Source organism: Falco punctatus, assembly GCF_963210335.1.
Source record: "Falco punctatus genome assembly, chromosome: 5".
Lineage (NCBI taxonomy): Eukaryota > Metazoa > Chordata > Aves > Falconiformes > Falconidae > Falco > Falco punctatus.
Window position 1 is genome coordinate 13,466,449 of NC_137584.1, and position 17,638 is coordinate 13,484,086.

Genomic DNA, 17,638 nt, shown 5'->3' on the forward strand with positions numbered 1-17,638 from the left:
GGTATGAGGGCAAGCCTACTGCATTTGTGCCATACAGTTTGTCTGCTCTGTAGGTATAGCAAATTCAGCCTAACTGCACACATACTGTAGAGTCATTGCTGTGTATGCTGTCTGGGTAAGTGTATGACACATGCTGGTCTTTTGAAAATGTTAAAATGGCCTTAATTCTCTGGACTCACTCCTGCTTGATACATCTTCCTTTAAAAATGTTCTCTTCAGAAAGAAGAGTATTTCAAGAGAGCAAAGGGAAATAACTCTCCTTTTAGTAAGTTTTACCATGTAGACCTGTGTTTAACACTGGCATCAGATTTTTTACTCACATTTAGTTTACAGTGCACTGTGCCTTCTAGACTTATTCTACTTGTTAAGCACTTTATGCTCATCTATCTTGAGTTTAATCTTGTTGACTTCAGACTATCTCTGATTTTTAAGTTTTGATTATATCTTTAAAAAGCTAGCAGTCTTTCCCAGTCTAATTGCAGAGTTTATATCTACTTATCCTAAGAAAATTACATCACTGACAAGAACAGGGCATGGGAGAGACCTCTCCTTCCAAGTTTGACAGTAATCTACTGAGAGACGCTCATATCCATGTTTTTTTGATAAGCATTAACTATATGGCAATTACTTCAAGATCATTTCTTGCTTGTTTACAAAAACCTCATGAGGACAGTCTCAACATTTTATTGAAGCCAGGTGTATAACATGATTGTTTCCTTGTCTTTCCCAAGAAAGTTAACCTTCCAAAGGCAGAAATCCGATCTATTCTGCTACTGGTTCTTAACAAAATTACTTGATCGTGTGTTTCCACTTTAACATTCATATCACTGGTACTTAGAATTTTTTTTTTTAAAGTATTTAATATCTTTCTTGCAATCAAAATTTTATTCAACTGACCTATTATACTCTAGTTCCTCTTGCATTCACCTTTTACTACGTTTTCTGTTAGCATCTCCCCCTCAGTGCTGCATCTCTCTTACAGACTGCTTTGGTTCACTTTGAGCAAATTACACCAGATATTCATGCTGTATCTAAAACCTCTGATTATTTTTTTCAATTAACTTATTTAGATTTCATTTTATGTATTCTCTGAAAAGCAATTTCTTTCAGTAGACAGTGAAAAGCCACTGAATTATTCAGCTTTCTCTGCACAATCTGTAATTTGATCTCCATGATTATTAAATAATAGACTTTTCTGTTCTTTAAAATAATTTTATTCACAGTGCTTTTTTCTTGTTGTTTTTATATCCATTCCTAACTGAAGCTCATTTCATATCTCAGTCTTTGTGACTCTCTGACTTGAATGCTACCTTCATACTCAATACCAGTGACAGATCTGCTCTTATGTACTGATTTAAGGCCTTTGCAGAACTACTGATACTCTTATGCATCTCTTAAGTACCGGACCAGTTCACTAATGCAGGAAAACCAAAGAACCAACCGATTAGAATCACTATCCTAGTCACTGCTAATCAACAGTGCATACGTGCCAGCTAGTTCCCAGGCTCTTCGGAGAAAGCTGACGATCTTCTCCAAGATGAAATCTTTGTGTGATTTTGGGGCTAGTTTATCCCTTGATAGGCTCCTTGTTGTCAGTCCTCAGGCTTGCTGGTGGACTGCCTGCACCTCTACCATCAAGTGTTCAACCAAAAGCATGATATATTTTACTGCCTAATGCATTCTTGTGGCAGCTCTGAAGCATTTCTTGTCTCAGGCTATCAGCAGTCTGCAGGTAAGTTTGGGAAACTGCCTAAGATTTGCATTGCTGGACACTTGGAGATAGACCTCACTCGTAAGAAATGATGCAGGTCTCTGAATCTGAGGAGTATGTGCAATGGTCAGGTATGTGAAGAATTGCTAGTTTAAGGGATGAATGGACTGAGATTGCTGAGATAGTGAAAAAGTCAAATTCATGCCTTGGTAAGTAGCAGAGATTTTGCTAAAGAACATAATACAGTTCAAATGTTAGGTTTTGTAATTTTTATTTTCCTTTGTTTTGATGTCTCAAATGATTACTGATATCACTGTGTTTCCCTGTTCTTTTGAAAACTGTGCCATTGACCAAAATCTCTTGGGAAATATCAAATTATACAAAACCCAATAGGATCACAGGTGAGTTTAACAATTTTTTTAAGCTTTGGTTTTGGTTTGCTTCTTCCAACAATCTACAGATTTTTATTTATTTTATTTATATTATTATATTTTATTTCTATCAAACAACCACTCAGGAAATTCAGAAAACTGAATTGCTGTCAATAAAATCCTCTGTAAGCATTTGTTTCTAAAGAGAAATTTGCCTTCTTAAAGTTCTGAGGTTGGGACGTAATAGTGAAAAACAAAATTAATCAATTGGACTTCTAGTCTTGCTAGGTTATCTCACCTCCTTTAAATTTAAAATATTTGCACCAAAGCAAATGCACAAGCTTTCTATGTATACATACAGGATCACCTGGAGGACCTGGCAGTCCTGGCTTTCCATCTCTTCCTGGAGTGCCCTAGAGACAAATGTAAAATGTCATGGCCTGAAATCACTGGCAAGAGACACATTACTTTTTGCTGTGTATATAGACAACTGTCACTTACATTAATACCAGGGGTACCTGGTGTTCCTGGTAATCCTGGGGGTCCCCTAGGGCCCTAAGAGCAGTCAAGGTCATTTAGGATATTAGAATATTTTTCATTTACTGCAAACATCTTAAACTAAATTAATGTTTTCTATATTAAAGAGAAAACTTATATCCTACCTGCACACCTGCTGATCCTGTTGGACCCATGGGACCCTGCAAGAAAACTCCAAAGAATCAGTAGTTACACTTTTTGGGATAAGGGTGATGAACTTCATAAAGATAATACTGCATGTAGTATATTGGTGCAGTTCACATTGCAAGAAAGACTTGCTCTAAGGTTTGGCTTTAAATACAAATCTAATTTTGGCAAAATTAGAGAATTCAAGATTTTGCAGAGGCCCATTTTCAAGGGCAAATAATACCAAAGAATAATGAGCTGTGGTGAAACTTGCTATTTAGCTAAAATATTCCTAAGAAAAGCTGATATACAGCTGAATAAAACCAAAATAGATTATTTATACATAAATGGCTAATTTTTGAAATTCAGGTTTGAAAACATTTTAACTGAATTAATTATTTGCCAGGATTATTATTTCAGATTAAGACCTCAGTATGAATCTCTAGTCACCTTTCTCAAACATTTTCTTTCTGTATCTGAGTCCTGTCAACAAACTGAAATGTATCAGCTGACTATATTGGTTTGGACTGCAGAGAGATTGCCCTACTCACCAGAGTAGAACTCACGTAATAACGTGTACCACCTATCATCTACACCATCAATATCATTGATTTTTTTACTGAATACTCTGAAGTCACTGCAGATGGCTTTATTTAAAGGCAATAGAAAGAACAAACCCTGGGAAACAAGCTGAATAACTGACAGTTATTGCTATACAAGTTACTTAGTATGAATGTTCTAGATAAACTGCATCAGCTTGCTTCACGTTCGAATTTAAACTGCACAGAAATGGGTGAAGCAAGCTGTGCAAAATCAGGACTTTCCTGTTTGCTGGCATAGTACCTGGCGCTGTAAGGTTCTCGTCTATAAGCAGTAGATCTAAGCTTGTAATCAGCAGTCATGAGAAATGCAAAAGCTAGGAGCTGATGCAAAGCCTTCCACATCTCTTCCAGGCGTCTCTGCCTTTGACAGTGCCAGCACAGATCTCAAAATGCCATCTCTACGTAATGTCGAGTATACCTCTTCTCTTGCATCACTACTCGGGCTGGATTTTGCCAACAGCTGCAAATAGTTGCTGCTTAGAAACAGCCACAGAAGATGCCTCAACACCATCGCTAGGAGGAAGCTCATCTGTAATGTAGCTATTGATTCCTTCAGTTCCCCAAGGCTTCCCACTGCCCGCTTAGCACTAGATCTTTCTGGGTCTGGATAAAGGGAAAGGTGCTGAGTTGGGAATCCAGTCAGGAGAGAGTTCATGGCGTGGCTTTTTACTATGCTTTGTTTACTTGTTGCAGTGTCTCAGCGATGCGCAGTTAGAAGTCCAGATTCTGGGCATTGGTATACTTACTGGTGATCCCTGAATGCCTATTCCAGGGGGCCCCATCTCCCCAGGTGCGCCTTGTACACCAGGTAGCCCTCTTTCTCCCTGAGAAGGGTACAAGGCTTTTGGTTACAACAGGTCTGAAAATGTAAACTAGCACATTATCCCTTTTTTCTTTTTCAGAAACAAAAGTAATACATTTTTTATACCTTTGGTCCCCGTGGACCTGGGTTTCCAGGAATACCAGTGGGACCCTAAAAAAAAAAAAAAAAACAAACCAAAAACAAACAAACAAAAAACCAGGAAAAAACCCAAATTAAGTTTTGAAATCAAAGAGACTAGCTGAATTTTATTGCTAAAATCAGTCAGCGTTTATAAATAAACTACGATAGATTTACATGTGCCTTCCCTGTTAATACCACTGTCATTAGGAGCATGTGTGAGCCTTGCACTATTTCTAGACTATATTTTAGTGCACTTACGACACCAGTATAACATATATTTCAATTTTGAAATAACATAAAAAAATGCCCAACTTGTTCTCATTTCTTTCATTGCACAATGACAATTCTTTAACAGTTGTCCCTACAAGAAATAAAGTAATAAAAGCCTTTTTCAGATTATGGACTTACTGGTGTTCCAGGCAGACTTGGTCCAGGAGGCCCCACATCACCCTTTGGACCTGGATGTCCAGGTGGTCCCATAATCCCACCAGGGTCCCCCTATAAAATAAATCTGAATCACTAATTGAAATGTCAGAATTTTTGCTTATGAAAAAAAATCTAATTATTATCAAGGTTATTCTAGAATGTGCCAGTACTTTGAGAAGAAATAGAGAAGATACTCCCCCCCAGTATTTTCCTTTAAAAAAGTTGCAGAAGAGGAGGGCGTGTGGACATAACCACTAATAACCACTAGCATTCTCTCAGTTTTCCATGCTTGCAGTGCATCTGATCTACACTTCTTTGTACCCAGGCCCCTAATATGCAGGCTGTCATTAAGCCCTGCTAACTAAATCATTGTAGCAGCTCCAAACTCACTCTCTCCAGCTATCTATCCCTAGTGCTAAAACCCTGATCTTCACTGTATTCCTGTTTACACTTCTATTTCTTACTTCAGTGCATTCAGCGTCTCTTGCTCTGCATCTCTACAACTCCTCCTGCTTACACAGGTGGATTTGTGCCTTTTATTATGCTGTTCTCTTGTCTTTTTCATGCTCCTGCATCATTCTCTGTGATTCTTCTGAATCCACCACTTCCTATTTTGTAAGATGAGTACATTTTTGTCATTGTTCCATAGTAATTTTCTTCTCCTATCTTTTCGTCAGCCTGCTTCTTCAAATTATTAATGGATTTTACTAGTTTCCCTTGTACCCCACAATGTATTAATACCATAACACATTACATAGCTCACAATATGCCTGTATGTCCTCTTTTCTCCCCTTCTCTATATTCAACATATAGACACATACCATTTTTAACTCTTGCTGATGTAGCTGAATTTTAACTAATGCAAAACACAAAGCCATAAAGAGATCCCAGCCTTGGCTCACATCTGAAGACAGTATAGCTGGCCCAGTGCCAAGATGAGTATGTCTGACTGACGTGGGATTTTACACCTTAGTCTGGTTAAGACACTACACTGAAGAGGCTGTTCTGTGGTCAGGACCTGAACTGATATTTCTACACTGCACATCTTCAATGTAAGACCCCAATCCAGCCTCCTTAAAATACTATTTAAATTAGGAATCTAAAGATCAACTGGATTCCCAAATTGGCCTGCAGCATCTCCAAGGAGCACAAAGCAGGTTGCTGCTTGTACATTTTAAAATCAATTCATAAAGCAGCCACTCAGATGCACTACAAAAAGATGGAAGGTTACTTCAGAGACGACAGTCTCATACGCTCTAACATATCAAACGTAACTAAAACCACTTAAAACATACCTTCTCTCCTTTAACTCCCGGGTTTCCTGGTACCCCGTGCTCTCCTGGTAATCCCTGTAATCAATAAAAATTTAACTGTACATTTTTATACCTATTCCCTGAAAGATCATCTAAAGTTACAGTTGAAAATGAGTTTTCACTGGATTATTTACTGTGTATTAGTATTGACCTGAAACGTTGAAGATTATGAGTTAATGAATGCTTCTTTGATCAAATACACGAATCATTTTTCTTTAAGTTGAAATGTAATAATGACAATTATTTTCTGGACCCTAACAGGGAAGAATGGCAGAGACTGACAGGCTTATTTCTTCAATTTCAAAATAATTCCAAGTCTTGAAAATCAATCATTTTTTTCAAGGAAGTTGTTAGCAGGTACAAAGTTGGGTTTTAAGTAAGTGTCTCATCTTTTTTGCCTATGAAGGGCTGCATGTTTTCCTACACTACTTAATTACTCAAATTTGTATCTTAAAAGGTTCAATGAATTCCTACTCCTGCACATTACTTAATCCACTGAATTTCTTTAAAATGTTTTAGATATTTAATGGACAGTCAAATATTTCAAGCAAAATAAATATATTCCATCCTTTCTTTTGTCTAAACCTTCTCTTTCACATTTTGGTTTCACTTCAGTACTTTTGCTTGACTTTTTCATGAAGGATTTGACATAAATGCAGAGAAATGAAACAGATGAAAATCCAAACAGAAACTATTTAAATTATAGGGAAAGTTAAATTGTGTTCTTTTACTACACTGTAACAAATTCAGAAAACTTTTTCCATAACCCTTCAATGCTATTCAACCAACAACTCTATCAAGCATTTTATTAATACCTGTAATTTCCACATAAAATCTAAGTACAATACTTCAAATGGAATGGAAAACAAACTTTCTAAGAAAACGACAAAGAAACAGATATTGTTTGTATCTTTCTTCGCAGTGTAAAACACAGTTCTGTGAACACTGATGTATGAAGGATGAGAACATTTTCATGGCAGCAGTGAAGGTTCAACAGTGACGGTTAATATGCTTCTTTTGGGTACCCTCACCCCTCGGCTCTTACCATCTAAACAGTCTACGTGCAGAAGCACAGCAGGTGATCGCAGCCTCCACACTGGTGAGTCTGTCTCATGTCTCTTTATTAATGGGAGAGCCTGGGATGTGTCACTTTTAATTAGTCCAGGTGCTATCAAAATTTAAAAGCAGCCCTTACTGTTGCATCTAACAAGTAGTAGGCTTCTGCTTGAGAGTTCACCAGTTCAGGTTTTGACATTCTTACATGGACAAACACGTATTATCTGCCACTTGTCAGTGTTCACAAATCAAGCTATTTTTCACCTATGGCAACTATATAATGGCTTTAGGTACTTTATGACTGTCAGTAAGCCTCTGCACAATTAAATTGGCATATCAATTAACAATCATAGGAATAATCTCTCATTCTACTTTCTGTAGAAGTACTTTGGTAATTTAATCTATTGGACAGTAATTAAAAAAGGAGTTTTCTATTAAATTCTTTCCAACCAATACTTCTACTCTGCCTAAAGATTTTAATATTGTCTCTAGTTTTAACAGAATTATGTCTTGCTCTGAATATGAGTTTTACTCATTAATCTGACCTAATTTTAAAATAATACATTTTTTTATTATTATTCTGTTCACCTTATTAATCTTTACCCTTTTACAGGCAGGGAAACAATTCAGAATAATACAAAACCATAGATGGAAATAAGGAAAGCCATGTGTTTAAATCCTTGGGGTACTCTTAATTCCCCTGTTTCTTCTCATTTTGCTTCACACACACTGTCCTTTCCAGCTCACGGTGTAACACTACTAAAACTTTGCTAGATTTTTTTAATTTTCACCTAGTCCTGTGAGGTAAGAATAATTTTTGTAGAGCTAATTATCTGTGCATCAGACAAATTAGTATCATTTTTACTTCTTCAGATGGCAACGCAAAGACAAAAAGAACACAAGCAAATGGCAGAACTCTAACCCGAGACATTCCATACTATTGTGCTTCAACCCGATTGCTATAGTAGCAGCCACAAAAAGAGCGCTATGGTAACTTCTGTGGTACTGCTTCACTGGCTAATTGTTCGCACACCACGCTTCTACAGCTTGGTGAAACTGCACAATACATACAACTTCTCCTGGCAGTCCCCTGGGTCCAACAGGTCCCGGAGGTCCTTGCAGTCCCTGTGAAATAATACATGCACAGTCAATATACCTGTTGTAATTGGGTGCAAACTGTTGAAAGATTAAAACATGTGGCATTAAGAATTATCTTCTACATGGAGCAAGAAGTACAAAGTTTGCTCATTCTCCCTGAATCTAATGTTTAGTCCAATAAATCTTTGGGACTCATATGTACAAAATTCAAAGTTTGCATACAAAGCAAATACAAGTAAATACAAAGGCACTACCTAAAGGGAAAGACAAAACAAAAGGAGTAAATCAAGATTTTCTCCCTCAAGGGTCAGAGCTAGAAGTGATTTTTCAACTATGTGATAGGTGTTCCTTCTCTTTTTTGAATAGATCTCATCAGAAGGACTCCAGAGCACTGAAAGAAAAGGGGATTGAGATGTACAGATAAAAGGACGACTTAGTGCAAACCCTAATGATGGTTTGGATCTCTGTGAGCCTCTTCAGGAAGGCATACAGTGTGAAGGTGATCTAGATTTCCACTGCAGTAACAGCAATTATTTCAGTAGCTCCTCCTACCAAGGAAAGACATTAGCCTTCAAAGAGCAGGGTAAGGAGTTAGAGTGGAGGTTCAGTTTTAAGATTGCAGTTTTGTGGACCCTATAGCTGTGTCTATTTCCCCTGGGACTTCTTTTGATGATCTAAGGAACCTGAGTACTATTGTATCCAACACGAATAGTGTTGGGTAGAGGTTACATTTTCACAGTTTCCAATTTAACCTTTATTTGATACAATTCAATGCATCATGAGAGATTCTCAAGAACATTTGTGCTTCATTTATTTTCTTCAAAGCAAAGCAATGACTACTTTGACATTCAAAAGATTAAACATAGGAACTGCTAATGTACTGGCAGTGGTTCCTCCTTGCCTCACTGATGGATAAAGAGAATACACCCAACTACTGGTGGATTTGAAATTACAAAGCGGGTGCTCATATTCTTGAGTAGTCAAATAACATTTGAGATCTGCATAAATATTCCTTGTGGAGTGATGCTGAGACCAGCAAGAATTTTATGAACAGCAGAACACCCATGATCAATGCACAAACTTTCGATGTAAACAATTTGCATTCTCTGCCCTTTAGTACTAACTAAAGAGTTGCTAAAGAGTTGCTGGCATTCACAGTCCTCTTATATAACAGCACGGAATGTAATGGTTGTTAAGTACCACAAAAATAACTAACCTACCTTTGATCCTGGATTTCCAATAAGACCAGGTGGTCCAGGGTCTCCTGTTTCACCCTAATGATATTGTTTGAGAAAACAAAAAATCCAAACTTACTGTTATGTCTCCCAGTATCAGCTATGTACACAGTGTGTACAAGTCAAAAAATACCTTATCTCCTTTTGATCCCTCCATTCCAGCTTCTCCCTGAAAATAGCAAGTACAACCATAAGAAATTAGAACTTGAACTATGACCAACTAAGAGTTTAATTTTCTACCTTGAAATATTATAATACAGTTTGCAAACTTGAAAAAAATATTGAGAAAGCATTAAAGAATTTCTGATGCCTTGTACAAACTCTGAATGGCATTCGCCTTTCAAACTTGTTCTGTTTGCAGGTTTTCCTAGTGTTTTAAGGAAAAAATGTTTGAAACTCCACATTTGCTTACGAGCTTCTCCAGTCTAAAGCCTGTTCTTCAGCACTAAATGTCAACTGGCGACATATTGATGTCCAAAACCACATATTATTACAGTATGTCTTATTTTGGCTATTATAATATGTTAATCACAAGTAGCTGAGCAACCTTCAGTTTTGTATTAAACAGCATAAATAGCATTTGTCAAATGTCATAAGAGAGGACAATAGTTAATTAAAAATAAGCAACAGATGTAAACAGACTCTTACAGAACAAGTGTTCTGAAAATATCCCCTCAAAACCCCCAAAACTATGCACACATCAATGTCTATAAGAAAACTGCCTGATGTTAAAAGCTGCACTGGAAACTGGTAAAATGATTAAAATAATATAGTATAACCCACATATAATTTTGTGAAACAATTGAAAGAACCTTCAGGGAACAAAACCCCCATGTACTTTGAACTCAGTTCATGGACTGTATCAACTACAGAAATGCTGAGGAACATCTCTGTTCTTTATTTATAACCTGTATGAACCTGATGCAGGTGTAAGACTATAACAACATATATGCTATCACACATAATCACTGAATCTAATGGAAGTGTACAAAGAAAAGAATTACAGGATGAGTACAGTATGGAAACCATATCAAATCACATCATGAGTTCAAAACACAGCTATACTTACTGGATCTCCTTTTTCCCCTTTTTCAGAAGGCTCTCCCTATAGAAACATAGGGAAGAGGTTAACACGGATTTACTTCAAATAGTAAATGGTACATACATCTGGTTTTGGTGAAAAGTGCGTGAAAAAAAAAAAAAATAAACCTACATAAAATGTAAGTATATGGACTACAAAAGGGATGTACAAAATCATCCTTACTTGAGGGATAATTTTGGTTTAATGACAAGACCATGACATGCACAGTCCTTTCAAGCAGAAGCACAGGGGAGGTTCAGGATCATGAACTAAAAGGAGTGATGCTGTGTACAAATCTGGCAAACTCTCAAACACATGTGCTTTATAACACACAAAATCATGAATCTCTCATATCTACAGGGTAAGAAAAGTTTCCGCCTGCATGAAAACTGTTTATACAAAGAAACCAACTGGAAGCCTAACAGCTGAATAGCAAAATGCCTGTTATTCAGTGGATGAAGAACTGGGTACATCACACGTTCCTAGAAAAATACAATACACACCTATTCCCCAGTAACACCTCCCACCGAGTCTCTCTGGAAATCTGAAGCTTAATCTAAAAGATATTAACTTAGGAAGTGTATGTATAAATTTTAAAAATTTAAAGACTCCTGTTTTTTCATTATAGACATTGAAGATCACATTTGTAACTTGAAAAAGTACGAATGGTGTTTAATTTGTGAGGCAATCACTGGTCACAAACTTTTAAACTGATATTCAGTAAAAGTCTGAATGTGTTTAAAGTTAAGGACTTTAACTTTCCTTTTCTAAGGGAAATTTACGTGCATACTCTCTCAAGGAGGGGCTTGAGTAAGTTAAGGACATTCAGAGGCTACAGTTTTTCCTATTCCCAAATGTATTTTTCTTGATTCTGAGTGTATTTTCCAGGATTTGATTCATAATCAGTATATTCAGCCACCTTCTAGTATCACACATAAGCACAGAAGTAAGAAAGTAATTTACCTTTTCTCCTTTTGAGCCAGTTATTCCCAGTTCTCCTTTTTGACCCTTTTGATAAAATAAATTATATTTAAAACCTTTTATATTACAACAAATGCAAATTAATTTAAATTATTGCTTTCTACAGGAGATCTGCAGGCTTATCAATAAGAAATATTGTCAATCTCGTCACACATCCAGAGCACTTGACTCTCTTCTTCAAAGTTTGAAAGACATCCAGTTGTTAAAAATTCATTCCGCTGTTTAAACAGGACAGATGCTTATAAACAATATACTGTCATATGGTGTGGATTCAGAATTTGACCTCCATGTCATTTTTAGAGGCTGACTATAGGTATATTTCATATAGCAAGTCCTATTGTTACAGAGAAATTGATCTAAATAGTCATGATTCACTATTAAAAATATTTTCTGAATTTCCACATTTTTTAGAGTATTTTCCCCCCAACCAGCAGGCCAATTCATTTGACTACTCTTCAGAGAGCATTAAAGAAACCACACATAACTCTTTTGACATTTTCCCTTTCTGGTTATCATGTATTACAGGAGAAAGGCTCATGTGCTGCACCTGCAGGATAGTATGATGAGCTGGATATTGGACTACACAGATCAGAGTCAGTCATACCTAAATCTGTATTCCTTCAAAGACCGTTGTGATAAATCAAATAAAAGGTATTGTGTTAAGGGTGGCAGAGTCAGGTTAGATTGGCATTTTGAAATTTCTCCAAATTAATCCAAAATGCTTACAGTGTCTCCCTTCTGGCCTTTAGGTCCAGGGGTCCCAAGTAATTCCAGTAGTCTTGTATCACTCTAGGAGGAAATATCACCACAAAGATCAGAGAACAGAACGTCACTATTTATTTACAGTAAGGATTTATTTATCATAACAATTTAATGTATTTTACCAGTATGTAAACTCAGAAGTCCTAATTTACTACTAGAAAGGGATACTAAATGGCTATGCAGCACATCTAAGTAATGTACTGAAGCAATACCTCCTTTATCATGCATTCATAGTCCAGTCAGACTAGGAGAAGATTAACAAAACCATAAAAAGGAAATGTCTATGCTGAATATTGCTATGCAAATTTGTGGGTTTTTTCCTTAACTCAATGCAAAGAACACATTTTTATGCTCATTATTACAGTACAATTCTCAAGTATGTCAGAAAAGAAAAATAAAAAACACTTCTGTGACAAAAATACTTTTTACTTTCGAGCAGCGTGAAAAATAAATTAGAACTAATTTAAGTCTAGTACAGTAGTGAGAAGGAGAGGACATGAATGTCATCAACAGGCTCCTCATACTGCTTCTCAAAGAAAACAGATTTAGGGACCAAGGGTTCAGGTTGTACACTTTCTCAGGTATTATTGCACTGCATCTATTTACTCTTCTGTACAAGTTAAAGACACAATGAAACACGAAGCAAACTGTTTCCTTTTCACAAAGCCAGGCTCAGACTACCTAAGGGGAACATGTTTTCTTTTAACAAAGGAAAAAGCAACAAAACCAATGACCCTGAAAAATGAGCTTGAGTCTGGACCTAAGGGGTCCAAATCCTAGAACACCTGCCACTGGGTTGAATGAGAAACCTGAGCAAGCCAGCTCCCCTTGCCACGTTCCAGTTTCCATATCTCTAAAACGGGAAAACATTGTGACAAATAAAAGTGCCATTTACATGCCATTAATCTTTGAAAAAGTTGATAACTGATTATAACCTGAATAAAACTCATAATTATTTTAGAAATGTTAAGGTCCTCAAGGATCTTCTTCAGTGTTTAGGGTTTGTAACACTGTTACTACCCTAATTATTAAAATTATTAAAATTGGCTCCAGAGCAAGAGGTAGATACTCAAAGAAGGGAACCTGAGTATTGCTGAAGGAGTTGACTACTGCTTGACTGAATCCAGGTGCCTGCTATTATAACTATACTCTAAGTAATGATTTATTGTGAGTCATGCATTTCTTTCACATACATGGAGAGGAAAAAAAAGGGTATTAGACCAAATAATTACTTTTATGCTCTTTGCATATTTATAGGTCATTTGCTCTTTACAAAAAGTGTAAGTAAAATATGCCGAAGAAAAAGACCTTAGAAAAGTAATAATGAATTATTCAAGAATAATCTCTAATTATTATGAATTATGATTTTGAAACATTTCCTGAGCAGACTGTGATGTAGTTTCAATTGCTTTGTGTTGTGGCTTCATTTTTATTTTTACATGTTGGAGAACATTTTAGATTAAACCGATCTATATGCCCTTTCCACATACGTTTAGAAGCAGGTTTGACTGAGGTGAACTTAGATATATCTATGTATGGAAAACTGGTCAGTAAAAAAGATGACAAGCAGAGGCCTTGAAAGCCCAGGGGAAGGATGGTAACGGTGACCTGAGAGTGTATAAACACAAATCATGAGACATCATTTACCAGTCGCTGAAGGAACGTAACATACAAAGCAGGGCAGAGCCAGTTTCTCAGCATAACAAAGAGAAAAAATGCATGTATTGAATACAGGCAAAGCATCTCATTTATGCTTAAAGTGCAAAAGACGTAACAAGGAGCAGTATAAAAATAGTCACACGCCTTCCAAAAACAGGCACAAAAGAAGAACAACGAGGGAAGAAATGCTCCAGCACTGTCTCCTGCCCTATTAAGGATCAATACTACTATTTATCCTCAGCAGGTTCCCCTCACCTTCATTAAAGACAGACTGCTGATCTTGGTTTGCCATCAAGCACAATTTGCTGCTGCAGTCAGCAATTGTATTTATAGTGCTCTCTTCCATTGTATGCATGGATCAAGTAAATTATGCTTTTAAAGACTTGCACTCCAGCCTCCTTACAGGATAAGGTGATTGATACTGAGCCAGAAAAAGCTTGGTTGCAACAAATTATTTAAATACATTGTGCAAGTACAACTACTTATTGATGCCACGCAGAAATCAGAAGAATCACAAATAATCTGTTAAGAAACAGAAAATATAGAGGAAAACACATTATTAGTTATGATGGGTCTTAAGATCTTTCTCACTGATGCCCCACATTTCTTGGTAGCAGTTTCTCATGATTCCTAGAAACAGCAATGCAAAAAAGCCATGCTAATATCCTCAGAAGAAAAAGATATTGAAGTCTCTATAGCAACAAAAATGTGGTCACCATTTAAAAACTTTAAAAAAACCAAATGAAAGAAGACCTTGAGAACAAGCATAAAATGGTGGGAGATGACAATACTGTTTCCTGTGGTTTAAGGAATCTCATAAACCTCAGAATATCACTGAAATATCATCTTAAAAATGCAAATAATTGAGGTACATTACAAATTATACACTGGAACGTGAAAGATTGCTTGATACCTCCAAGGTGCAGTGAACAAAATCAGCACTCATCAGACTATGTAATGGGGGGTGGGTGGGGGTGGGGCGAGAAAGTTACTGGTGCATACATCTGCCTACATAAATAATCAATGGCAAAGCACACAAGCTGTTCTTGTCTTTGATGACTTCCGATGTCTTTGTCTTGTCCTTGATGGGAATATCAATTCCTGTCATAAAATGTATGGAAACTCATGTTTCCTGTAGCAGTTGGAGACTTAAGTTGACTCTAGGAAGATCTGAACACATAGTTACCGAAAGCTTGCGTATTTAAAACCTGCTACTTGAATCAGAAAGTCATCTCCTCACTCATCTGAAACCAGAGCATTTCCTTGTTGAACAGTTAATTGATCATTACAGAGTCGTTAAAACCTTCAAACCAGACTGGTGAAGGAAGAAGACAATTGATAAGCTGTATAGGATTTAAAAGATGATTAATTTATAGACACGGAGCAGCTGGTCTACGTTTTTCCCAAAGTACTGTTAATTAGGAAATATAAGAAACCTTAGGAATTCTTAGAGCCTCACAATGATAAAAAACATGATTTTTGGAGACAGGTGCTTCTCAGTTCCTGAAGATCACGACTGTTTGCATTTCCTTCTGCAGAATTAACTTTAAAGGGACCATCAGGGTAAAAGAGATTAATAGTCTGGAGGTGGGGAATGAGTTACAATAAATATGGTAGTGATAGAGGAAACAGGGCTGGTATCAACGCAAGCTGTCTTTGGCAGGAAAAAGAAACTGGTAAGAAAATGAAAGGTATAAAATCCAAGTATAGAAAACTTCAATACATACATATGAAATGGCAAACCAAAACTAGAAACTAAGTCTTCAGGTATGAAAATATCTTCATCCAGGACAGCATATAAAAAATTGCCTTAATTCCTGATGCATGTTCTAAGGTGATATATTGATTTGGAATAGATTAAAAATCAGAGAAATCACTTCAGTGATAAAAGCAACTGGAAAGATACATTTGACATTAGTTTTGCTTCAGAATCACTGTTCAAAAAATTATTTTAGTACCCACCTGGATACATGATATAAGAACAATATCCTAAATTCACCTGCTCTTTATAGTTACACATTTTAATATTGAATGAAATGGATGTCTTCCAGGTTTGACTTGCATCACATGAAGTGTGGTACACACAGTAAACTTTATATTAAGCAAATATTTCTGTAATGGTGCTTCATCAGTCTTTGAATGAAATAAGATTTTCTAATCAGGTAAGTTACATACTCGCTTTGCTATCAATTAGGAAAACTTGTGTGATCTTTGAATTACAATCCCTTACAATGACAGACGCTGCCACCACTTAAATGATTTGAAAAATCTGTGGTAAGAATTTTAAAGCTCCGTCACATGGAACGCTGTCCTATGCAATTTTAACTCTTTTCTATATAGCGCTTGTAGCTGCAAGAGGTTCTAAAATTAAGACAAGATTTTTATTAGTTTATACTACAAACATCAGGGCAATTCTCATGGATTGCCAGCAGATCTTTTACAATTCTGCCTTCTCGTCTTTCTAGTCTACTCTTGGGATCATAACAGAATAGCTCAACAAAGAAGAAATGGCAAGTATGTTTTAGAGCAATTAGGTTTACAAATGGGGACCTGGTGCTTTATGCTAACAGCTAGGTGGTCCACCCACCTCTTTTTTGAGTTATACCAGGCAAAATACATGTGAATAGAGGATGGATGGGAGGCAAGGCACACAGCAGCGGGATAGGTGACACAGTAGGTATGTGACTGGAGTGTGGACTGAGCCTGCGCAGGATGCAGAAAGGGGACAGGGAAGGATCTACCTTTTGAATGAGCCTGGAATGTGGTTCACAGGGATCAAAGCTGTGGTCATTTCTACTTTAGATACTTTTAAAGCATAAACACACACGACCTACATCAAATCTCCGTACCTCATTATAGTGCTTGTTCAATGAATCCAGAATTCCTTTTAGTCCAGAAGGACCCTATATGGAAAACATGCATCAGAAGGTCATTTTAAGTTAACTAATATTATGTTTACATATCTATATTCAAAGAGCAGCGGTCATGTAAAAGGGTTAGATTTTATTTGATTATACAGTAAATCATTTTCTGTAAGTTCATTATACATTTATCAGGCACAGAGGAGAAGGAAAGTCAGTTTCTAAATCCCAGAATTTTGAAAGCTGGCAACCTTTTGGAGTGAATCAGTCTGTCAGAGAAGGCAGGGGTGACATCCATATCAATTTGGCTACCAATCCCTTCTGGTATGAGCAGCACCTTTTCTCTGCAGCATTTTTAAACTCTTCCCAATAACACAAAGCACAATTTTTGATGTAGAAGCAGCTCCTAGTGTGAGTAAACAGCTAGATTTTTAACTTTGAGTACAGAAAATGAGGAATGCCAGAGTTCTCCAAAAGACCAACTTCCTAGTTTTATCAGCATTGCAAGTTTATACTTAAGTACACACCTTTCATCAAGAATTTCAACAACAGAGAAGGAACTCCCTACACAAATGCAGGCTTCGGATGGATAGATTAAAAACCATGTGCTTGGGAAAAAGAAAACATTTTTAGACATAATCTGCCCTAAACCAGGCCCTCAATGAGATTTTTAAGTGCTGTAAATCAGGGTAGAACACAAAAAATTTGTTCAAGATCTTATGAACTAAAACTCAGTTAAATATTACAAATTACCAGAGTATCCCTCTTTAAGCTGAAATTTTCGTATCATGCAATATTACTATATACTCAATTAAGTCACTTGGTCTGAATGACCTGCATTTAACAAAGACAGAGCACAAAGGCAATTCTCCTCCT

General features: G+C 36.6%; 1 protein-coding gene across 5 annotated transcripts in view; it reads right to left on the reverse strand.

The window, feature by feature from the left end:
- The window catches only part of COL19A1 (collagen type XIX alpha 1 chain), a 209,414-nt gene that overhangs the window by 46,368 nt on the left and 145,408 nt on the right, over positions 1-17,638 (reverse strand). For all 5 annotated transcript variants that reach the window (XM_080388821.1, XM_080388820.1, XM_080388823.1 and 2 more), the window contains 14 exons: positions 16,751-16,804; positions 12,207-12,269; positions 11,463-11,507; positions 10,488-10,523; positions 9,552-9,587; positions 9,404-9,457; positions 8,157-8,210; positions 6,012-6,065; positions 4,699-4,788; positions 4,276-4,320; positions 4,094-4,171; positions 2,745-2,780; positions 2,584-2,637; positions 2,442-2,495 (listed from right to left, as the gene is read on the reverse strand). In XM_080388821.1, the coding sequence (XP_080244947.1) occupies positions 2,442-2,495; positions 2,584-2,637; positions 2,745-2,780; positions 4,094-4,171; positions 4,276-4,320; positions 4,699-4,788; positions 6,012-6,065; positions 8,157-8,210; positions 9,404-9,457; positions 9,552-9,587; positions 10,488-10,523; positions 11,463-11,507; positions 12,207-12,269; positions 16,751-16,804 (753 nt within the window). The remainder of the gene's footprint in view (positions 1-2,441; positions 2,496-2,583; positions 2,638-2,744; positions 2,781-4,093; positions 4,172-4,275; positions 4,321-4,698; positions 4,789-6,011; positions 6,066-8,156; positions 8,211-9,403; positions 9,458-9,551; positions 9,588-10,487; positions 10,524-11,462; positions 11,508-12,206; positions 12,270-16,750; positions 16,805-17,638) is intronic.